The 24,741-nt window shown below is 48.0% G+C and overlaps 1 protein-coding gene across 1 annotated transcript; it reads right to left on the bottom strand.

The window, feature by feature from the left end:
• Positions 1-14,177: 14,177 nt before the first annotated feature.
• Positions 14,178-19,186, bottom strand: IRX1 (iroquois homeobox 1). The gene is made up of 4 exons (XM_075705971.1): positions 18,923-19,186; positions 15,219-16,233; positions 14,617-14,689; positions 14,178-14,235 (listed from the first exon to the last, which is right to left on the bottom strand). Exons 1-4 carry the CDS (start codon positions 19,184-19,186, stop codon positions 14,178-14,180), a joined length of 1,410 nt encoding a protein of 469 aa, XP_075562086.1.
• Positions 19,187-24,741: the final 5,555 nt, after the last annotated feature.

The raw sequence follows: 24,741 nt of genomic DNA, 5'->3' as shown, positions 1-24,741 counted from the left end.
GTAAGCCCAGAATTCCCTCTGGCAGAGAACTGTGTACTATCAAACACAACAAGAAATAACCAGATCAAGAGCTGTGTCCCAGGAGAATCTCACAATCTTATCCACTCTGGACACTTTCTTATGAATAACTGGGCAAACAGCCCAAAGCCTGATCTGGTTAGAATTGCACATCAGGTTTATACATTTGACAACAATAAAATATTTTTGTACTTTCCAACATGTGTTTGTTCTCTGGGCTTGAGGTCCTTTGGGAACGCCCTTAGCTTTACTGCTGTTTTCCCTTGTCTTTCCTCTGAGAACTGCATGCACATGCTCTGATCCCGGGAGATGAGAACCTCTGCACGTTCAGGTATGGACTAATGGTCTCATACAGAAGACCTGAGAGTCTCAAATCTCATTCCAATGAAAGGTTTGAGAGAGATGACTGTCAAGGGCAAAAGAAGTTCTCCCTGGCATCAGGGATATGAAAGATTGTGCTTCTTCTGACTAGGAGGTGCACAGCCAGCATTTTTCTGCCATCCTCTGAAACTGATGTAAGGAGCAGCTTCTGTCAGGCAAAACAGCAATATTCTTGTATTCTTCTGCTTGGATCAAGACTAGCAGAAGACTGGCCAGGATGACAGGCTGTGATGTTTGTAGTAACGATCTGGGAGCAGCATCCTGTTGCTCACCCTCTCCCAAAAGTTCAGTAAAATGACATCCGTATACCCTCAACAGCGAGTAGAGGAGTATGTTTGCTGACGTAAAGGGATAATGGAGGCTGGTACTCAGTGTGGAATGATTTTTTTTTTCCCTTGTAGTTTCACGGGAAGTTTAAAAATGTCATTTTTTCGAGTAAGGGGAGAGGAGAATGTTTTCAGTTTGGAGAAGGAAGGGAGAGTAGAGGCAGGCAGACATGGAGGTCTGGTGTAGAGGACAGAACGGTCAGGCTGTCTGGTGACAGCAGCCTGTTCTTAACACCAAGGGAAAGCCTCCTACCTGCTGAGAGGATACAGAGGAGGAAAAAAGAAGAGAATATTATTTGAAAGCGAGGACAAAGAAAGAACCAAGACAAAAGTCTTGAAGCCAGAAAAGGTCCTGAGAAAAGGTGATGAAGATGACCAATGAACACTTACACAAATGGCCTTCCGCCACAGCCCTTCCACTCCAGGAACAATAGGGTGAAGCCACATCCATGGTCAATGAGCTCAGAGCTATGAGTACTCACTGTCAGGAGAGACTGAGCAGATTGTGGCTCCAAAGACAAGAGCCACTTGCCAATGATGCAAGTGATAACCCTTGCATTTTATATTGGTGATTATACCCAAGACCCAAAAGACCTGCCCTGCAGGCATGGATATCACATACTATCAAAGGGTGCTTTCCACAGAGACGTAACAAAACTGAATCAGTTTTTCAAAGCTGGTAAGAGGCTATCAAACAAAGGTAGATAGGCTCAAGTACTATTATAAGCCAAATATTAATTTGGGGAAAAAAAAATGGAGGAAGGCAAAACCAATAGCCTAGTGAGACCAAGAACAGACACACACCAATTAAGATGGAAAAGCAATTGAGAGGGACAAGTTTGTTGGCAAGAACAGCACTTCTGTTATGCTTCTCTGATCCTCCATATACCTTGCATAAATTGGTAAGTGATGGCCTAGGCAGACTGTAGGACTTGTCCTGCCTAAGAAAGCCATGTGTTTGGGCATTTCAAGGAGCCCAACAACTTAGCTTTCACACTCCTTCTGAGAGCATCCTCATACCCAGATAGCAGCCACACAGAATGTAAGGCAAGATCAGACTTCGTTAGCTTCCTGGTGGATTTATCACAGATTACCAGAAGTATACAAATTTCCTGTGTTCACAGTAAATCATCTCCTCTTACCTCTTGTCCACATGTAATCACTTAGACTCACAGAGCAGGAATAATTTCTTCGCTCCCTAACATACACATGCACACACATATACAATAGTAGAAGGCCATATAAATTTAAAAAAAAGTAGTTCGTGACATGAACTGGTTTCCGCTTCCTCCTCCGTTCTACCGCTTTCATTTCTTGTAAAGTTAGTAAGAAGATCACTACAGAGAAAATGTGACTTGAGAAGGAATTTATATGTTCCCTCAAGTTATTCCTCTCCAAAGGGAGATGCTGAATTAAAGCATCACTTAAGGTTCTGGAAAGTAAGCCACAGGAGACACACAGCTTGTACACCTCCATATCCGATTCCCCTCAAAAGATATTAATCTCTTCCGTTAGCATGCTAGTCTGTATTTTAATGCTACCAGAGGCACCATCACCACTACTCTCTTCATTGTATCCCACTCTCTTTTTCAAAATGACACCCTGTTTTGTTCTCTTTTGTTCTTAAAAACTCCTGGTAAAAACTTTGTGCTCTGTGGCATTTATCAGTATTATTTAATTCATATTCTCAAACAGATTCTGAACTGCTGATGTTCAGATAAGTAATGAAATATCTTTGCTATATCCATCCTCATAATCTCCTGCTCCCTCAAACAACCTAAAACATCCCTGTCTTAGATGAAGAAAGTATCCATTTTCCCTTTGCCTCTCTGTGTATAGGAGAACCACATATATGGATATATTTACCACAATCTCACTTTGCAAAAAGAGTATTTTTCAAGGTTTACCATCTCTTTTAAAACTAATTTTCCAATTTTTTAAATTATCTTATTTTACATACAGGTTTGCATGTGAAGTTGCAAATTATTTATCCTTTTATACAAAAACTTGAAGGATTTGCCTGGCATTTTTAGAAATTTGTTCATAAAACCCCCCTGTTTATAAAGAAATTCTCCCAAATGTTGCATAATTTTGTAGGTTAGATTGTTTGTCTAAATATACAACACGTTTTTCAAACCAAACAGACCAAGAGTAGGTTACTCAATCAATTTTTAACCACTGAAGTACATGGAGTAATTTAAAATATTTTTGAAGTTAAAAAAAAAAAAACCCCACAAAAAAACCAACCTAGATTTTAAGGCCTTCCTTACAACTGTAACCCTTTCTAGGATGAGCCGCTCCGATGACTCCAGCGAGAGTAAGCATAATTTGTAAATATCAGATTGTTTTCACTCACATAATTAAGTATGGATTTCAGTGTGTAAATTCAGATATGAGAGTCAAAATGTTTCCAGTGACATCATGGGAGTTGATGACACTGTGGTGAATATATCATAAGGCTGTGGATGCACTTTAATGGTACCAGTTCTGACTCCACCACTCACCTGTAGTCACTGCAAATCTTTGAAATATCCCATCACAGCTGAGCCTCTGTCAAGTGAAAACCCTAATTCTCCCACTCAGGTTCTCATTTCTGCCATAAACAAAGTAGGTAACTTGGGGAAACCACTTCTGTACCCCTGTGCCTCCGTCCTCCACCGGTCTCACAGTGGCAGTGTTTCTTCGTTATGTTCTGTGCAAATCTCATCTAGTACAATTTCACCTGTTCTAGGACACGGGCTTTCTTCTATGTTATACAGAGACATTTTTAAGAGGATTCCAGATGCTGCTATTGCAAGGCACAGAAAAATAATAATCGCTTCCCCTGGGACTGTGAATCTGAGCTGTCTGCTCTTTGATAGCCTAAAAGAAAAGTAAAATGCATATATTTGAGCAAAGTGTTACTACCGTAGCAGAACCAGAAGCTGATGGATGAGAACAAAAAAAAAAAAAAAAAGAGAAAAAAACCCCAAACTTATTTTAAAAGCAAGACTTTGTGTAGTAGTCTATGCAGTTTATCTTGCCCTTTGCTCTGGAACAGCTGGTTAAAGAACCTATAAAGTGCAGTGTGGTAAAAGTGAACACTGATCTGATCTGTTTACATAATTTACACGTTCCCGCTGTTGCTTGCAGTTAACATATGGATTTTCTTGAAATCAAACTTATTGGATACATTTATTAAGGCCTGTGAAGTGTTTTCTGTATGTAAATTCCGTGGGCCTGAATATAGAAATTTCACTTGCCTGTAAATTTTTCGTGTTGCATATACTTAGAAAATCTAATCTGGGAGGTTCATTACTAGAACAGTTTTATTACTTCTGCTACTGTATCGCTATCAGACAGGCATCATCCTGAATTTCAGTAGAGGAGACACTTGTTGGTTTAGGTTTTTTTATTTTATTTATTTATTTTGCAGCACCTAGAATTAATAGATGGAGGAGTCTTCTTCACAATCAGACATGAAGAATGCAAATAGTTATTTCTAATACCACAGCTCCCACATTATATTATTCTAAATGGGTCTTCATTCCCATAACTCTTGTGCGGTGAATTGTTAATATTCGATTATCAATAGTGATGTCACTAGGCAAATGCAACTGTACCAGAGGGATCAGCCCAAAGTCAAAAGCAAAGGTTACAAGCACTGAGATGAAAGAAATCAATATAAGTAACGAGAGGGCAGTGCTACAAGGCTCTGCAGTGGTGGACTTGCTAACCCTAAACCCTTCCACCTGAATTCTAACAAGTAAATCAAAGCGCTGGTATCTGGATCAAGGCACTTTCCAGCTTTCCTTTAGTGACAGGGGAATGGGCATTACCCAGAAGCTGCAGGGCGATGTTCAGGCGCGGCTAACAAACCACCAGCTCAGCTTTTCTTTTCCACAGGGCAAGCACTCTAAATGCTCCTCCTCCCCTTAACTTGCTGAAACTTGCAGCTGTGATTCACAACCTGATCAACAGTGATAGATAACAAACCACTGACCTTGAGGGCGGCTTTGTGTGTCAGCCTTCTCATTGCGTTGAGTCACCGCACTCCTCGTGTGTGTTATTTTAAGTAGCACATTTATCAGGCAGTTCCAAACAGAATATGTGGCCATGTGTATTTTATTAGTGGGTTTGAGTATTTAAAAAAAAAAAAAAAATCAGAAAAAAAATCCACTTTATTTTAAAGAAGGCTTGAAGGCTCTGACACACTTTAAAAATCTCCTTGTTTTCAGTTACAACATAAGGAATCTATATGGATGCTAATATGTTTGCATTTGTAGTTTTTCCAGACTTTTTTTTCCTCCCAGCACACTGCAGTATAGCAATGTCAGAAATACACCATTCCCCATAACAGGACACATCTGCGGTGAATCTGCACAGAAGCAATTAATTTCCTTGTGGTATTTTTACACTGGGGGCTTAATGCAAGTCCCCATTATACAAACAAAAAGCTCTAGACAGCTCCTGCTGCCTGATAAAAAAAAAAAAAAAAAATCAGATTGAGAAGGGCTGTTTGGCCTAGGACTGCTACAGGCAATGACTTGTAATGAGGCATCCCAACACTAATTATGAAGCTTATTAAAGAGAATTGTCTAAGTTGTACTAAAGTGCATGCTATAATCACCTTAAGGGAGACATGCATACTGAATTGGGGTCCTCCAGTTTCTTCTCTTAGAGAAGTGGACCCAATACATAATGAAGCCAATTTGGGTCTCCGTTTATAGCAGCAATATTATTGTGCTTGGCAGACTGGTCAAGATGAATTTGATGGAGAGGCAGGTGAGAATCCCAGCAGCTTGGTGATAATTCACACATCATAGCCTTCACAACTGACTAACATCTGTAGGCGAGTGGGCCAAGAAACTGTCAAAACCAAATACTTTCAATCCAGGATTTTATTACTAAACTTCTCCCAAATCTTCACTAAGGTTGAAAAAGCAGTATTTCAGTGTACTGTTTCAGGAAAGGAAAAAAAAAAAAAAAAAGATTAATAAAGATGTTAGGAGGCTGAACTGCTGTGAGATTTGTTTAATTATTCCCCACAGTACTGCCCCAGCAATCTGCTGACATTTAGCCCCGACCTTGCAAATCCTCAGTAAATATTAATATATCAACTCAAACAGGGACCGTTGTTTTATTGGTTCACGGAGCTCAGAGAGATTCGCCACAGCAGTGAAAAATAATGTGCAGAACTGAGGAAGAACGGCTCCTTTGATATCACCTTCTGCTGCACACATGTGCTGGGAGCATCAACAAAATGGAAATTCTGTTACTTTGCCACAGCTGTAGAGTGACACTTCAGATGCCTTTGCTTCCCTTTGTACAGCCTGCTGGAATAATCCCAAAACCACAGTGGCAAGAGATTAGAAAACACACACACACGCACGCGCGCGCGCGTGCACATATACACACACAGAGGAAGAGAGAGAGAAAGAGAGGGAGAGAGAGATCTCATTTTATTATCTGACACAGTGAAAATTTTAATAATGGTAAGCTCCCATCTTAAAACCTAATAAGCTTTGCCCAGAACAATGAGCGCGCTAGTAAGAGCCAAGCAGAGCTAAGCGCAATCCACCGGAATATGTTTACTACGGTGACTTTGCTGTTTGCCTCCATGAGCGCCACATAAACTTTTTTCTCTGAACAGTTGCCCCTATTGACTGCTTCCTAATGTATTTTATGTGCCTACCAGTCCTCACAAATCCTGACAAAATACCCCCAATTTATTTTCTCCCTTTTATTTGCTTGCGTCAAATGTAAATGTACATTATTAAAATATCTTCTCATAACTACACTGCCATTACTAATAGATGAGCGTTTGATGTGGCTCAATACTGCATCCAAAATTCTTGGGTTTAGGGGAAAGGGCTGCTGTGCAACATTTGGCATTCAGATGTATTGAGCTGCAGAGTTAATGCGTGATTAATTTTATTCATAAAAATGTTAATCACTTCATTGTGAGATCTTTTTAACATTCTGTGCACCGAACACCTTTTAACTTCTTTTTCACACAAGCTCACAAATGTATTTAATATTTTCAAACATTCGGTTATTACCAATAACACTGGTAATTAAACATACATTTAAAACGCAATAAAAAGCTGGCAAGTAACGGCACAGCACCGAACACAAATGGAAGCCCGTTGCCCACTGCCTCTCCTGTGCCCCCTCCCCCTTGGCAGCAACTGACCAGTTTCTTTAATGTGCACTTGTTTGCAGAGTCCCGGAGGCATTTTTTTTTTTCTTCCCTCAACCACGCTTCAACTCATTGACACAGCCGAATATCGTGAAAATAATACAACCCTGTAGCACACTACAGATGGTGGTAAAAATACTTCTGTTCTCAGGGAGGGGAGGATCACACCATTGGGCACATTGCGGCAGGCTGGGGGCTCTGGGGGTTTTGTTTTGGGTTGGGATGGGATGGGGTTTTTTTTGAGACAAGCACTGAAGCCTCATCCGAGAGTGGTGTCAGGCATTGGTGGGTGTGCCGGCTGCACTCACTGACTTCTTGTTTCCAGCTGGGCAAGGCTATTGTGAGCGTATTCAGCCAATGCACTCATGAAACTGGATAAATGGATTAGTGGATCAGAGACACCATCGGCATCTTCAAAAGGAAAACAGCAGCCTGCAAAAAGACTGACATTTGTGTACTGGGGCAGAGGGTGTGTGAATGCTCTGCCTCCTCCAAAGGGACAAGACAGTGATAAACTTTCCACACTGACCACCTCACTTTGTGCTACAATTGACCAACAAAATAAATGGATTGCTTCATTGTTTTTGAACCGTAGGCAGCACAGGGAAAGTGCTACTTGTGCAGCAACAAAGGACAATGTATTGTGTGGGGCCAACAGCTCAAAATAAAACCTTTAATTATCTACGGGTCAGCCATAAATCTGGAATAAAAATAAATGTTACTTTTTAAACTCGCCTTTAATTCTGCACGGAGTTTACACTGGTGCTTTCTATTCTCTCAGAAGAGGCACTACCGGGACTTGGTGTGTGCCCCATGTTTGCATTTTTGCACTAGCTTGACTCCAGAGGAACATGTTGGGAAACAAGTTTGACTATCAGACGTGACGGATGTCTGTAATGCTAATTAAAGTCAGTAAAAACAGATAAAAGACGTATTTTTTTCCACTTTTTTTACAAACACCCATGCATGTATTCTCTTCACATACACAAAAGAGAAGCCAAAACTAATATTAATAATGGTGACGGGACTCGAGTAAATTAATTCCTCACAGAAGTGCATTGTTTAGTTTTAAGAGCTCATATTTTCGAAGTCTTAAATTTTGAATACCTATTTCTGTGGGGTTTTCAGTCTCCTGGTAGTTCCAGTGATTCCCATCCACATGGCTGCTTTTACAGGCAAGCTATGAACGGCACTGCATGGGGGCACCGCACAATGGGGAACACCAACCTCGCCAGGAGCCGTTTATGTAAGTTTTCACTAGAAAACACACCACGCAGGCCATGTTTATTACATGTTCCAGTGTTTTACTTGATTTGTTAGTCCCAGGTAAGATTTACTGCTGAAACGTAAAACTTGGCAGCTCAAAGCCTGGAACCAGGCCCCACGTCCCTCCTCGCCACAGCCCCCATGAAGCCGGTGGTGGGCTTAGGCCCTGCCGGTCACCTCTGCGGCCCTTCCCTGCATAGGGGGACCGGCGGTCCCGCATGGCACGTCTCCACATCTGCCTCCGGCTTGCCGCAGGCTGGCAGGGACCTTCCCCGGCCAGTTTAGGCCACAGCTGCCTGACCCATGGCGAGCAGCTGGGTTTTGGGGCCTGCGGGTGGCCCATGCGGGCCTGGGGCTCCCCTCCATCCTCCAGCAGGCTTGCGGGGAGGCAGGTAGTGCCAAACGCAGGACTTGGGCATGGGTGGGGCGGTCGGCGAGATGGCAGGGGGGCCTCACCCCCAAAACTGAGGCTGAGGCGGGCAGAAGGAGGACGTGTGCCAGGGCCCACGTTTTGAGGCTCCTTTTTGCAGAGCACTTAGTACTCATGGGCAGCTCCCCGGCGTCGCTTGGGTGCCGACAGCCTGCCCAGCGTGCCTCCGCCAGCCCCAGCCATTCTTTACACCTCGCCTTTTAAGGACATTTGGGAATTAAAAAAATAAAAATACAAAAGAAAAAAAAAAACGAAAAAAAAAACCCAGAAAACACCAACAACATCAGAACTGCCCAGGCGATGGAGACTCCCTGTAACACCTTCCCTCCCCAGGTGCAGTGCAGGAGCGCGGCCGGGCCTGCCGGCGGGATGGGCCCCATAGGCCGCAGAGGGCCCCGTAGGCCGGACAGGGCCCCATAGGCCGCAGAGGGCCCCGTAGGCCCCAGAGGGCCCCGTAGGCCGCACAGGGCCCCGTAGGCCGCACAGGGCACACCCCGGCTCAGCCTGAGCCCCTTCCCGGGCCCGGGGCGCCCACCCGACATGGCGGGCGCCAGGCAGCCCACCTCTCCCCTGGCCGAGGGGGACGCGGGGGGCGAGGCAGCGCCCCGGCAGCCCCTGCCCCGGGGCCGGGCCGGCGGGGAGATGGCGTGGGACGGCGGCGGGCGGGGGCCGGGGCCGGGGCCGGGGCGGGAGAGCCGCGGCTGCGGGCGTCCCGTCGGGCGGAACTCACGCCGGAGCCACTCGGCCCGCCGTCAGTCGCCGGGTTGTTGCAATAGGAGGCTGTTTAACACGGGGCCGGTGGCCGGCAGCGGCGAAGAGCCATCTTCTCCCGCCGGCCCCCGCCTCCCCGCCCCCGCCGCTCTGTGCTCTTTGTAATAGTCTCATCTACAAGGACGATTGAAACTTTATAGTGCATGATTCATAGAGCGGGGCTGCGCTCGGAGCCGCGGTGCATATTACATTAATCAGTGTCAGGCCACTAAAACAGAGATATGAATATGAATTCTCCATATTGCAGGGGAGATAAATGTGCTTGTGAATAATTGATCGGCGCCCATGAAAAAATAAAAAAAAAAAAGAGGCCGGGGCGGGGGGTGCGAGGAGAGGAAAACATGGTCACACAATGAAAGTTACCGGGAGATCATAAGGAGCCCGGCCATGAGGGCTGGTGCGGGGCTCCCGGCGGGTGCGTGCGGCCGCGCCCCGCAGCCCGCCCCCGCCGCCGTTCCTGCCCGTCGCTGCCGGCGGCGGCTGCGCGGCGTCGGGGCTCTTCGAGTTTCGGAGCGAGCGCCTCAAAAACTCAACCAAAGCAACAAAAAGGGATGACAGGAGCCGGGAATGATAGCGATCGTAGGAACAAGCCGGTTTAAGCACATGCAGCCTACTAATTCTCTCGTTCCCTTTCTCCAGGCTCCCCCCCCCCCCCGGTTAAAAATAGACTTCTTTTTCAGAATAGAATAGAAAAAGAATAAAAACTGAGGCATGCATACCAATGAGCACGTTTCATAACTACGTCTCTGTGACAAAGCTAAATCCCCGTAAAGCCGCCGTTTGCTTTTAGTGTGTTCTGGCAACTGCTAATTTTGGAGTTTGCCGAACTCGAGATTGTATCAACTTTTCAGTGTTCTTTCTTCACAGATTTCTGCCATTTTTCTGTTAATCTAAGTAAATAATAACAGAAACAATACAGGGAGCCAATTTTTACTGGGGGAGGATGGAGCATTATGCAAACATGTATGAAAAATCTTTTCTGCCACCCTTTCAAATAGCACGAAAATGTATCTTGGCGCTCGGTTGTTGTTCTAAGAGAAGCCTTACTCGATGTAGCTCCCATCCGATTCAATGCAAATTTCCTATTGACTTTATTTATCCGGTTCGGGTACCGTCAGCGCTTACAAAAAAAAAAAAAAACGGTAGGAAACTAGGACTTTCCAATTTACTCTTATCAGCTCGGCGCATTCCCAATTAAGGTAAATCGTTTAGCTTAAGCTTCTCCTTTATTATTCTCCCTACACTCTGGTATTTGCTGGTATGCATCTGCCAGGGTGGATCTCAATGAAAATAGCAAATACGACAGGAAAAACTACAAATTATTTTCCTGCCAGGGTGACGTAAACGATCATTCCTAGCACGGCTCACGTGACAAGCGAAACCTAGGAAATATGGAGCCTCCCGCTCCTTCCCCAAAGCGGCGCGGGCGGGGCGGTGTGTGGGCGTCCCGGCCCGCACCGCACCGCACCCCCCGGCGCACCGGCAGCCTCCGGGGGCTCTGTGCGATGCCCGCCGGCAGGCGCCCGCTCTCGCTGGAACTTCCTCCAGGAGAGATGGCCACCTCGGCGTGGCTAGCGGGCGAAACAAGCGAAATTGCCTCTCTCCTTCAGGTGGCGGCCAGGCTAAGGCAGCAGCCCTCGGGCACCGCGGGGCGCTTAGGCACGCACCCACCCGACAGCTTTTCCCGCTTGAACAACTCGACGCTTGTCAGCTCGGCGCTGCAGCTGGCCTTGTAACTTTTGGGCTTTTCTAAGGGGAAGCCACTTGCGCCGCTGTGCAAAAAGTTTGCAAGCGGCTCAAGCACCCTCCGTACGAGCAGGCAGCCCGCGGGCCCGGGCGCGCTGTTTCCGCCGCCGGCGGGCAGCAACCCGGGCCGCCCCCGCCTTCGCCAGCCGAGGGGGGGAGGCTGGAGCCGGGTGCTCCGTCCCGTCCCCGGCAAACGCTGCGGGCGCGGCGGGGAGAGGCGGTGGACGGTGCTGGCTCGGCGCTGACCCCGCGGGGCTTCATTCACCCCTGCCGTAACCCCTTCAGCTGGTCGGGGAGGGAAGCATCACAACTGTTGGCGTTACCGGTGGGAAGGCGGGGGGGGGCTGGGAAATTCAAACAAGCAGATGAAAAACAATAATCAAGTTCTGCGGCAGAGTCTGCTCTAGAGACGCTGAGGCTTCCGCAGGCGGAAAACTGCCAGCCAGATAACTAGTGGGAATTATCACTCTCCGGAGGATAATCAAAACTGGAAGCACACTCCGGAGGACGTTGCTGGCTTTCTGGCTGAATTAAAGGCGGGCAGCCTTCCCCTCCCCACCCCCGGCGGAGCGGAGCCGCGGGCCGGCACCTCCGGCTGCCGCCGCGCCGGGCGAGGGGACGGCGCCGCCCGCAGCCCACAGAGGGCGCTGCGAGCCTGCCCAAAGCCGGGCCCGCGCCCCGCCGCTCGGCCCCGCTCGGAACCGCTCGGAACCGCTCGGAACCGCTCGGAACCTCTCGGAACCGCTCGGCCATCTCCGCCCGGCGCTGCCCGCCGCCGGCGCTCAGGGATCGGGAATGCGCGCGTACAGGCGCAGACGCTCACACTCCTTTACCCTCCGCCGTTCGAGTCCCTCCCGACGTTCATGTGCGCAAAGTAATCCCCGCTGCTCCCCTCCCAAGGCAATCTGGCCCCGCCGCCTCGCAGAGCATCACTGCGCGCTTTTTCCGTGCCCTCGCCCGTTTCGGAGGGGCCGTGCCCATCTGCGGCAGCCAGCCGGGCGGCGGAGAGGGGCCGGGGCCGGGGCCGGCCCGCGGCGGTACCCCGGCCCGCGGCGGTACCCCGGCCCGCCGGGTTGCTCGGGGCCGGCTGCGCCGCCCGCGAGGAATTTGGGAACCGGGCCTAAGGGGGGGTGAGGGGCAGCCGGTGCGGGGCCGCAGCTATTTCTGTTGAGTTGATAGGAAAGAGACAGCAGTTCCATCGGGTTTACACCAGCGCTGGTCTGACGCGCCGTTTGGCTTTACAGGCGTGAAGTCTTTTTCCTTCCTTTGGGGTGGTTTTTTTTTTTTGGTTTTGGGTTTTTTGGGGTTGGTTTGGGGTTTTTTTGTTTTTTTTTTTTAAGACGTCTTCCCTCTCCCTTTTCCTCACTGAAAACTAAGTTATAATGGTTTGGTTAAAACTGTAATTATACTCTTTTGTTGGAACCGTTACCAACGCGGGACTGCCTGTGATTTCGGAAAAACAAACAAACAAACAAAAAAAAAACCCCTGAAACACAGAAAGCAAACTAATTGATGCTGTGCTGGGAACAGCAGAATGTCAAAATGAGTCTCTTTTCAGAGACAGCCCTTCAGATAGCCCGCACAAAATCTATTTTGTCTAATCTGTTTCTCTGATCCTCCTGGAAAAAAAAAAAAGGCAAGAAGTGGAAGCCTACCGCCTCCACTGCTTTGTCAACAGAACTCTAAGCGATAGTTTACAGAGATCCCTCTTTGCTTGTGATGATTCCGCAGCTAAATCAAGATCGATATTCTGATCTCTGGCAAGAATTTTATTAATATTTTATTTGAAAATCTCATCTTGTTTCCGACAAGTCCTGGTTTGAGGTTGGTTCAGTTTGGATAGGGCGTCACCACATTATTTCTTAATGACTTTCCCAGCTGCTTCTTTCCATTTTCCACCATCAACAACCATCTGGTATCTTATTAGCACCTCAATGCTCATTTAGTGTTCTCATTTAGGAGGAAAAAGAAGTAAACACTCAAAATATCACACCTTTTAACGGACAGTCTTTGGAAGATTAATGCCTTTATAAAACGATAGATTGCCTCTCAGTCTGTTTTTAACCAACAGATCGGGATCGCAGAACTTTCTTCTGGGAAGTGCAAGAGCTGCCATTTTTTTTTTTTTTTCTGTTAAGATTGTGCTTAATGTCACAGGGAAAAATCTGTCACGGTCATATTTCCTCTGTGTTTATTTAAAGCGTAAGTCGTTACAAATAATTCTATTTCCTAATCTATTAAATTTTTCGGCTTCGGTCGGAATGTATACCAAAGCACTAAAGCTCTTGACCCAATTTAGGAACGGGTTTGGACAGCAAAGTTATACACTAGGGAACTGTGAGAAAACTTGTCCTTTTCATTTTCAAGAATGTATTTTATAACGTAAGTGGAAGTCAGATCCATATATGTTCGGAAAATGGATGCTACAGAACACGTCTGATTCATCACAATTGAAAAAATAACTTTAATTTTACTAGTCAAGAACCAGCTTCACTCAGCTGCTTAAATTTACGTGTATGAAAAGGGAAGCTCCCAGCTTGCTTTCGACAAAATAGCTGCAAGAGTCATTAAAAGCTTGGATTTGGTATTTGAAGTTTCAGTTACCCAAAGGCAAAAAGACTTGACTTTTTAGAAAACAAATTATAAATGTTTGAATAGGTTTGTAATATATGTATAAGATCTGCAGCAACAGAATACATACCTGAAGAGAGCTCATAATTTCATTTAGTTTATTAGACAAAAATATATGATTTAGACAAGTTTTGCTGACGCGCTATTTACAATCTGAAATCACTCTATATACAGAAAAAACACAAACACATGGGAAACATTTACCAAACAAATAATCCAAGAATGGTTAGAATAACACGATCTGAAATGGTACAATGAAGAAGGGGATCCATCTACAGATTTGTGTAATCGCTTTTATGGATTTGCACCACCTTATTGCAAAAAGAGATTGATGGGAGTCGTTTATATCGTTTCCTTTTTTTTTTTTTTTTTTTTTTTTCTGTCCTTAATACCAGTCTCTGTAATATTTTTTCACCAAACCATTTAATCAAGCGGAAGGGAGAGCTGTTAAAATTCTCGGTGCTCCCTCTTGCTGAGCCAAAGAGCTGCATGGGGGAAGGGAGGAAGGAAAAAAAAAAAAAAAAAAGACGTAACAATCTTTCAGGAAAAAAAGAGAATCCGTTCCTATAATTGCCTGTCTATTGCTATAACATCCTAGTATTAGTTAATTGCACAGAAATAATTGTCACTGGTGTAATTAACACGAGATCTTTGAGGTCTCTTAAGTTTCAGAAAAGTTACAGGCTGGCTATATACAATTGCAATTTAGCCTAACTTTGAAAAGTTTACAGCAACTTCTGTGTTGTTCTTGTTGCCTGTATGTATTGTTATGGTGATGATTAGGTGTTATAATTAGTCTTTATTATTCAAACACTCTGTTTCACATAAGTAACATTCCTGCAGTGAAAACAAACAAACAAACTCACTTGTCACGGACAGGCTGGAAGGGCGATTTTAGCGGCTGAGGTGGGGATTCAGTTCTTGGTACATTTTCTCTTTCTAGAAGGAGACAGAAGAAGAAAAAAAAAAAAAACAACAAAAACAGGAGAACCATTTTAGAATAGTAACAATAAAAATCCGGACAGTGTGCAGAGAACACACCTCCCTCTCACCCTCTTGTTCAGACGTGTGTAGGTATGTGTGTGTGTTCCCTACTTTCAACATTTAAAGAGTATGCAAGCTTTTCTAGCCACATTTCTGACTGTCATTGAAATTATTGGGAGATGAGGGTCAGGAAGGAGGGAAGGAAAGCAAAACTCAAAGAATACGTTTCACAGCGCCATTCCTGCATTCTCATCTTTTTTGATGGGCGTATAGGGTGAGAATGTGATAGCCCACATGAAATGGGCTTAATGTATGCAATCAACATGCTCCAGGAAAAAAAAATCATCGCTAGGGTAAACTGTCTGTAACTCCGTTAAAAGCAGTCAGTTACACCAGGGCTGAATCTGGCAGCATTCCTCAAGGAGAAGTTCGTGTGCGTGTGTTGGAGGTGGAGGGAGAGGTGGATGCCTGATGCTTTCATTACCTATGTGTTTGGGACTGGTCCTCTCTGAAGGTTTTTCACTGCTTAGGGCTCCCAGGGTTGCTGTTAAAACAGAAGGTTGCTGCTGGGCCTGGAGGTGGTGATTGTGATGAGCAGCGTGGTGGTGATTTACTCCCAAAAAGGACCTCACATTTAGCAGGGAACTCTGAGTGAGGAAAGCCCCATTTGTCCAGTTGTGAAATTTGCCAATCTGGCACGTGTAGAGTCCATGGCTAGGGAGAAAAGCGGGGTGCTGGATCTGTGGAGAAGTGTGGTTAACCTGGGGAGGAGGGGGCGGAGGGGGAGAAGATTTCAGGGCACCATCAGGGCTGGTTGCCGTCTCCGCCAAAGACCAAATCTTGGGTTTGCTGTGAGATGGCATCTGTAAATTGTTCTGTCCCCCGGGACTGATGATGCGCGTGCTGTTGTCAGAGGCCTCCTTCACCATGGCCAGCGCGTCTCTGGGTTTCAGGCCTTCGGACCCTGACAGTGCCAAATCCTTCTCCTTTTCCAAGTGTTCCTCTTCACTGCTTTGTCTCAGGAGCTCGGGCTTCTCCTCCTCTTCCTCGTTGCTCTGCTCCCCATCGTTCTCATCGATTTTATCTATGTCTATGCTCTCCAGGTCGATTTCCTCATCGTCTTCGTTCTTCTCGGGGTCCCCCTCATTGTCACTCCCGAAGAGGTTTGCATCTTCTTGGTCCTTACTCCTGGAGCCCCAGGTCACCTTGTTCTCCTTCTTGAGCCGCCGGCGGGCGTTGGCGAACCAGGTGGAGACCTGGGTGAGGGTCATCTTGGTGATGATGGCCAGCATGATCTTCTCGCCCTTGGTGGGGTAGGGGTTCTTGCGGTGCTCGTTGAGCCAGGCCTTGAGGGTGCTGGTGCTCTCCCGGGTGGCGTTTTTGGGCCGCCCCGGGTCCCCGTACTGGAACTGTCCGTAGGGATAATAGCCGGGGGCAGTGTGGGCAGCAAAGGTAGCAGGGTGGACACCCGGATTGTCTTTCAGCTCGTACTGGGAGCCCTGCAACACATTCAGACAAGCGGAGAGGAAAAAGCACATCAATTATCTCGTTAGCGTCTCTAACAGACCTGAATAGGCTACTCCGGGAGCCGGAAAACGCCTTTGAGCGGTGCAAAGGGTCTTCACAGGCAAATTCGGCCCTCCCCGCTCCAGGCTCTTCACGTTTGGATCAGACAGAGGTATTCCCAAATGATCCCCCCTTCTTGCTGGGAGAGGGAAAGACAGGGGCTAAGCTGGGCTCTGCCAGACATTATGCGTATTTTCTCCGCAAACCAAATCAAATCAAACGATGGAAAAGCAGCAACTTCGCATTCGCCTCGGCGAGACAATTTATTGTGCCCTCGAAATAATCAGGCAGAGAAAGCAGGTACTACACCACAGTTACAAACTAATGCCTGCGCACAACGTCGCGTATATCTGCGAAATATCCAGGAGGATATTACAAATGCATGCAGAGCATTCTCCTTTGGCCCCAGATCTGCCTTTAAAAGGAGTTGGCGTGAGACGAGACTGGGGAGATGAATGCACAACTTCAGTACGAAGACACTTATAATGTACGAGATTTTCCACACACAAGCCAACTTCCCCCCCCCCCCCGCCCCCCCAAATCATACACTAAGATTCTGGTGTAAAACATTAACTTCTAACTGCTAGAAGAGCCTTTAAACTCTGCAATGAAAACTGATCCACGCATTGTAGAATATGGATATGCAGACACTTTATCTCATAAGTTTTACTTTGATCTGGGCAGAGCAAACACAAATTGTTTACAAGCGTTTAGAGACGGTGATTTATTTGCAATCAATATTCTTTTTATCATCAGTAGTAAAACACAGCAAGTCAAATTATCCCATCAGGTGTTTTGGTAAATAACATTTTATCTTTCTAGCAACCTCATTAGGCCTCATTATTACCGCAAATTGTCCAGATATTAACTTAATATTTTATCTCTTGATTTACAAATACTCAGAATTTTAGAATTTATTTCAGAACATCACCTCATGGTAAATCACTGTAGTAAAATACCAGCATACTTTGCGAATAGAAAAGGGAACTGTTCCTAAATAGCTAACATTTAAAGCCGTTTTCTTTTTTTCTTGCTTCTACTACAATCTCCCTTTTTTTCTAGTCCAGAAATACATTCTTCGTGTTACTCTTACGAAATCTGTCAGCCTTGAAAATTAACCTCTTCAAAAATGTCCGCGAAGAAACTAATCTAACTTTGTCAAACAGTTAAAAAGGAACACGTATTTTAATTTCAGAGACAAAGCTCATACACAAAGAGAAGACCGATGTAAATTTTGTGATGTGTTACAGAGTAGGCTTTCTGCACTCCCTTTATTCCGCTGTCTTTTGTTATTGTTGCTGAAATGATATTTTTTGTGTAATCTCTGTTGGGAATTCTTTTGAAGAAGCCACTTGTAAATCACTCATTGCTTCTGTCTCAACTTTTACTGCATTTCCAAAATCAAGGTTAAAAAAAGTAGGAAATGCATGCTGTTAAAAGTGCCTTCGCAGGAAATGTTTGCAGCACAAAATGCTGTTTTCAACGCTGTTGAACAAGGGTCAGCATCTATCTACCTACTTGCCTACATATATGTATTAAAACCCCTCACAAGTTACGCCTTGCATGCACCCAGTTATAAACCATTCGCACTTTTATGTTTCGGGGGGAGAGAAAAGAGGGGCGTTTGAGAAATTAAGCGGAAGCTATGCGTACCGCCGCCGAGAAATTTGGAGATATTAGCAACGAAAACGTTTCAACGACACCAAAGATAAAAACAGTTCGGGAAAAAAAAAAAAAAAAAAAAAAAAAAAAAGATGTTTCACTTTTTAACTGTTACATTCTAAAAAAAAAAAAGGCAAAAAGAGATCCGAGGACAATCTGGGTGACGGCAATTTGTTTGAGAGTTAACGCCAGTATGCCTTTCTGCTCCGATGCATATAATGGGATGTAGATGCCCTCCGTCGCTTGATGCAAATCCGATCTATGATACTCGCCATAAACAGAGTATGAAAAGTTCAGGGAACAGAACGGGCCATTTTTAAGGCTTAAGGGAAATGTCTCGGAATAAGCGGGCGTACCAGCTAGCGACACTGCACTTTGGCCTTTCGGACGGAACCTGTTTATAGCTCGGCGGCAAAGAAAAGGACCAGGCGGAAAGGGGAGCGCGCTGGAAAGCCAACCGCAACAACAGGACGGACAGTATCACCCGTCAACAACAACACCAGTAACAGCAAGGAGAGGAGAAAAGGAAAAAAAAAAAAAAAAAAAGCCGAGTTGCTAGGGAAAGGCGACAACACGCAGGCAGGAGCCCCGCTCGGCCCTTCCACCGCCAAGGAGAAAAACTCGGAGGAGTTTTGCCCGGCTGGAGCGGCGGGGCCGACGGGGGCTGCGCCTGCAGACGGAGCCCCCCGGCCGCCGCCGCCGCCGCCCCGGCCCCGGCCCCTCTCTCCCTCGCAGCCCCGCCGCCACACGCGCGCTCCCCGCTCCGCCGCGGACCCCGCCGCCGGGCGGGAGCCGCCACCGCCGCCGCCGCCGCCGCCGCCACCGCGGCCGCCCCGCCGCCCCCCGCGCTCGGCCCCGCGGCCTCCGCCCGCCCCTGCCGCCGGCTGCCCCTGCCGCCGCGCCTCGCTCCGCCGGCCCGGGGGGCGCGGGGGGCGCGGGGGCGGCGCGGGGCTCACTCACCATTTGGGAGAAGAGGCCGAGGTCGGCGGTGTAGGGCAGGAAGGCGCTGTAGTTGGGGGCGCTGTAGGGGCTGGCGTACATGCCCAGCACCGAGGTGACAGCGGCCGAGCCGCTGCCCAGCTCGGCGCCCGCGGGCCGGCCAGAGGCGGCGGCGGCGGCGGCGGCGGCGGCTGCGGCGGCGGCCAGCACCCCGGGCCGGTCGCTCCCGTACACCGCCTGGCTGGCGCTGAGATACTGCGGGTAGCCCAGCTGGGGGAAGGACATCTCCGGGGCGCGGGCACAGCGGCGGCGGAACTGGCGGCGGCGGCAGAAGCGGCAGAAATATAAAAAAAAAAAGGGGGGGGGTGGGGGGTGGGGGGGGGAAGGAATTATACAAAAAAGAAAAAAAAAAAAAAAAAAGAAGGGGGAGGAGGGAGCCTGAACAGCCGGGGAGGGGAGCGGAACAAACCCGGGCTTCTCTGGATCTCTCTCTGTCTCTCTCTTTTTTCCTTCCCCCCCACCCCTCCTCTTTACTGGAGTCAGGCAGGGCGAGAGAACAGAAATCGAGCCGATAATTTTCTTTTTTCGTTCTGATTTCTTTCTGTCAGAGATATATTGCAACCTAGGTATGGAGGAGGAGGAGTGTGGAAGGATTCAGTGGGGTGTCTTTCCTCAAATCTCGGCTCTTCTGTGCTCCTAAATCCCTTAGATGTGATCTGATCAACAATTGAGCTCCAACTGATGTGTCTGCCCTTAGGTCCTAGGCTGATCTTTCAGATACAATTTGAAGTTGATGTTTTGATTGGCACCCACTTGAGCTGCAAGCACCGCCCCGCGCCCCCCCCCCCCCCCCCGGCGCAGCACGTGGTGCACAGCCCAGCCTGGGCCACTTTCCTCGGTGCCTGCGTGTGCGTGTGTGTGTGTGTGTGTGTGTGTGCGCGCGTGTGCCTGTGTCCGCGCAGCTGCTGTGCTGTGCTGTGTGTGTATTTAATGTTTAGCAATGGGCTCCTTTCAGAAAAGCCCCCACTGCTGTATGACAACCTGTCTACACGATTTTACAGCTGTCCAACATTGGGGTTTTGCTGTTTCGCAGCCTTAGTGTGTCCCCTTTTAACAAAAACAACTGTGTTGCTGTTTTTTTCCACCTTTAACATTGAGTCCCCCTTGTCGTCGTTGGACTCAGGAACAAACGAGAGTGGCCGTGAGAGGAAAAGGGGGCTTTGCAGCCAGGCGACTTGTAACAATTTACCACTAAAAAAGAAAAAAAAAAAAGGCATATTAAATAAATAAATAAATAAATACATAAATGCGGTCTATCTATAGCAACCTACAAACGCCACACACACACAAGCAGATACACACACAACTTTGCTGAAAGTCAAAAGGCTACTAGCCGTTCTTCCCAGAAGAATCTTTAGTTAAAAAAAGAAAAAGAAGACCCGCAGCTGTCCCCCCCCCTCCCCCCCCCCGCACCCCCGCCCTTTCTCTTCCTCATGCCCTGCCGACCGATTGACACTCAGGAACAATTATCAGAGGCATTGCGACAGTCCTCGGAATATTAGCAATAAATAATCCCGCAAATCGACAGCGGCGACATGTATGCCGAGGGGCACAGAAGACCCCCAGCCCTCACCCCCGAGCGGGGGCGGGGGGGGGTGGTGCTGAGGAGCTTTCTGGATTGTCAAAACTTCCACCCGCCCGTTTCAGCGGGGACCAAAGGAAACGCACGGGGAGGGGGTGGTGGGGCGAAAGGACCGAAACGGGCTGTTGCCGCTATCGTCATTAACAGCAATGATGAGAGGAAGGGATGATTTTTTTTTTTTCCCTTCTTCTTCCCCTTTTCCCCTTGGAGCGGGGTGGAAGGTGCAGCGGGAGACAAAGGACCCCTCTGCGAGGGACCGAGGGACTCGGCCGCCTTGGAGGAGACGAGCTGTCACCGCTGTGACCCGCCCGCGATGTTGCCCGCTTCCTCGACGTGGCGGGGCTCTCCCGTACCCCGCCGGGGCTGGCAGAGCCTCGCACCGCCCGGCCGGCACCGCAAACTTTTCCTTTTCCTACCGCTGCCGGGGCCCTCCCAGCCCCTCTTTTGAGGGAAACGGGGAGCCGGGCGGGGGGGGGCGGCGGGCCGAGGGCTGGGCGTTTCTCGCCCCGACCCTCCCAGCCCCGGTGGGACTGCCCGGGGGCCGCTCCCGCTCCGCCGGGCGCGGGCAGGGCAGGGCAGGGCAGGCGCTGCTGCCCCCTCGGCCGGCCCCGGCGCAGCGGCCCCCGCGGAGGGGCACGGAGCGGCCGCCCCCAGCCCAGCCCAGCCTTCGCCGCCGCGATCCCCGCCGCCCGGGAGCTCCGTCTTTGTGCTGAAGGGGCGGACGGGGCCGCCGAGCTCTTCCTCAAGGGACGGCGCGGCGCGGCGCGGAGGGGGCCGCAGAGGCGAAGGGCCGCTGCTTTTCGGGATGCAAGGGTTTGGCGGGGGCGGGAGGCGGGAAGAAGGCGGGGGGGGGGGGGGGGGCACGGGTGTCTCGCTCCTTTTCCCGAGCCCGGGGCGAGAGCCAGCTCCTCAGGTCCGCGCCCCTCCGCGGGGCTTCGCGCCCCCTCTCCGAGCTTGCAGCCGCCGCTCCAGCCCGAAACCACGGGTCCCGCCGGGGACCGGCCGCCGCTGGAGCGGAGGGAGATGCCTCCCCTCCTGCAAACGCCCCTGCGGGGTGTCTCTAACCCCGGCCAGCCCTTCCCTCCCCGCGCTTCAGGGAACCGCTCCGTCTCAGAGAGTTGCTTAAACTTCCTTCCCCCATCAGCTGGAAATAGCGAGCTTTCCCCTTTCTATGTCCAACAGGGAGAGGAAGACCTCCCCCCCCCCTCCCCCCCACTCCGCCCCCCGCTCCAAAGTCTCACCCTCAAAGTAGGAGAGCGACCCTCAGACAAAACCGCACCGCCGTAACAAAGCTGAGCGGGGCTGGGGAACGGCAGCGGTGTTTTGCGAAGGGAAGTGTCACATTACAAGGGCTGCAGGTAAATAAAGGTGGGATAAGGCACCGGCGCTGCCGAAATCTTCTTAGCGCTTCAGATCTGGGTGGAATGTGTATCCAGAAAAGGTTTCCACTTGGAGGCTTAAGAAATCTGAGTCATCCCCTCCCCCCACCCGCCCCCATCCTGCTCAGATCGGTTCAGGGGGGAAGAAAAAAAAAAAAAAAAAAAAAGGAAAAAAAAAAGTCTCGCTTGCTTTTCTATCAGCCCAGCATCTTTTCGGGGCGAACTTTGCTATTCTTCACCTTGCGTGAAGATAGAGAAAAACAATTACAAAGAACAGGTTACCTGTAACGGTGCTTGGCGGGGAGGGGGGGGGGCGGTACGGGACGTGGAGGGGGGAGGAAGAAGAAACAGGACAAAAATTATGAAAGAAAAAAAAAGAAAAGAAAGAAAGGAAAGGAAGGAAGGAATCAAGAAACCCGCCGAGGACGGGGAAAGTTGCAAGACCGGGAGGAGAGCTTTGTTTCTCATCTGCAAAGTTCCCGGCGCAAAGATGAGCAGGGTCCTGCGAACGCCATTAATTATGCACAGTTCTGATCAGTAAATGCCAATCCCTCACCACGCGATTCCTGCTCCTGCATTGGACATTGCCCATTTTTCTGACGGTTTCTTAAGTCACTTCAGTAGGCAACCTTTCAAAGCCCTTTTTAATTTTTTTCCCCCTTGTGCAAGTAAGCTGGGACCAGAGCTGCTACACTAAGCTACTTAGCTTGAAAATCAGTTTAGTGAAGGTCTGGGAGATTCTGGGTTTATTTTCCCCCATACAAGACCTATAGCAGGAGCTTAATAACAAAAGTGCGAAAAGAACGAAACTGCACGGAAAATTACAAACATCAGCAGCAGCTGCCAGAAGCACCAGGAAAATCTTTTCCTAAACCCAAGACCTAAACAGTCAAAAAGGTTGGAGTGATCAACCCCTCTATCCATAAATTAGCTTGGAATTGTTAAGAGATGGAATAAAATACTGTTTTTAAAAAAAAATAAAAAAGTTATTTTCAACATAATTCGGGAAAAAAATCTCTTATTTTTACTTTTTTTTTTTTTTTTTTCCTGAGAGCTGTGTTTCAGTTGCTCGAATGTCTCCTTAACTTTCGGCAAAACCTAACAAAAAGGAGCGCGGTGCCAACTCATTAGCCGAACAGCGTTTTTAAAGACGATAAAGAGTCACGTAGCAAAAAAGGATTTGAGCTCAGAGTGAAAAGCAGAGTCACCTTCCCGTTGGAGAGCGGATGCACATCTGAAAACAGGCGGGAGAGAAATATATAGCACCGCTGGGTATAATGTGATTATACCTAAGGTAATCGCTTAAAATAAATTGTATACTGTTTAAAGTAAATCGACCTAAATGGCCACGCTCAAATAATTCAAAGATCATTGAGTTGGGCAGATAAACTTCTCCTTAAAGAGCCTTTCTTGAGAAAGAGTTTGCTAAGACAGTGTGATCCTTCCAGTTTCTTAAGGCGATGCATCCACTGCCAGGAGATTTTCTCTTTATTATTAACAAATCAGTTTAGATAGGGGTCCGATAAGAAATGCAAATCCAGACATAGGGGTCGCTGCTTGGCCGAATTTTAACTAAAGGCTGGTTCTGCAGGAGTTGACTAAAGGGTATGTTTGCGAAGAGGGTATGTGAAGCTTTAACACTGACTCTACTAAAAAATGAAGTCAGTGATATTGATCTGCTCCAGATGTCCTAAGAGTGGATATTGCAGTGCTGGGAATCCGCACCAAATATCTGAGGGCAGTGATGGTAATCAGCGCAACACATCAGCCAGGGGGGACTGGCAATTGTGATAACCTGCTGCAAATGTGCAGGGCTGGAGATGGCAGTGATAAACCGCTGAAAATATCTTCAAATGGAGATGACAGAGATGTTGAAAGGAGACACCTAACTATGGGCAGAATAGGATACTAAGCAGAGCACAATCTGAGAGTGGAGTTCAGATATTTACTAGTCTACGGTTCACCCGTGTAATTTCCACAGAGATACACTCGTTTATGCGCCGTCTCTGCATGCAGATACAGGCGCGTATGGACCTGTTAGTAAAATTCGGGGTTTATGCGGCGTTGCTAATAAGATCTACCAAAAGAAAGGGAGGCGTAATAGCCAAAGCGCCTTGTTTGTGGCTTGAGAAGAAAAGTTTTCATTTAATTCTGTGACTGCTTTGAAACATCCTGGTAACGATTTCTTTTGCAAATCCTCTCTTGACGTTCAGCTCGCACCGCTAATAAACGAAGAAATTTAAGGTGATTTATTCAGTTAATAGTCTGTTTCAATTTTCTTTCCTGTGGAAAGAACGTGCGGGGGGAGGAGGGGAAGTGCCCAAAAAAAAAAAAAAAAAGATTATCCGTATGTTGCTAATTTTCTGACTGTTCTCTGTAGGTAGTTTCACTGTCTTTTTTTTTTTTTTTTTTTTTTTTTCTCGCTGTCTTTTTTATGTGTAAGTTTGAAATAACTCTACCATGTTAAGTATCAATCCTATACATTTTAATGATACATCTGTGCAGGACCGAATCCATTAATTTAATATATCTCGCCTAGATTCCAATTATGCACCGACTGTCGACTATTTGGATCAGTTGAGTGAGTTTTCATTAACTGTATTATATCTGATTTAGCATGGGACCGGGTTTCGTGTGACGACGTCTCCTTTTTTGGGGTGTCGGCAGCAGGGCTGCGGCTCCGCAGGACCTTGGCGTTGGTTTCCTCCCGCTGGTCGCCCGCTGCCAGGCCCCGTCGCCTCCGTGCGTCCGTCCTGAGCGCTTCTCATCAGCCCTGATTTATGAGCCTTGTTAAACACTCATTATTACTTTGCACCTTT

This window comes from Pelecanus crispus, chromosome 2, assembly GCF_030463565.1.
Source record: "Pelecanus crispus isolate bPelCri1 chromosome 2, bPelCri1.pri, whole genome shotgun sequence".
Taxonomy (NCBI): Eukaryota; Metazoa; Chordata; class Aves; order Pelecaniformes; family Pelecanidae; genus Pelecanus; species Pelecanus crispus.
Note: the sequence above shows the minus strand (reverse complement) of the source record. Positions and strands in the feature narration are given on the sequence as shown.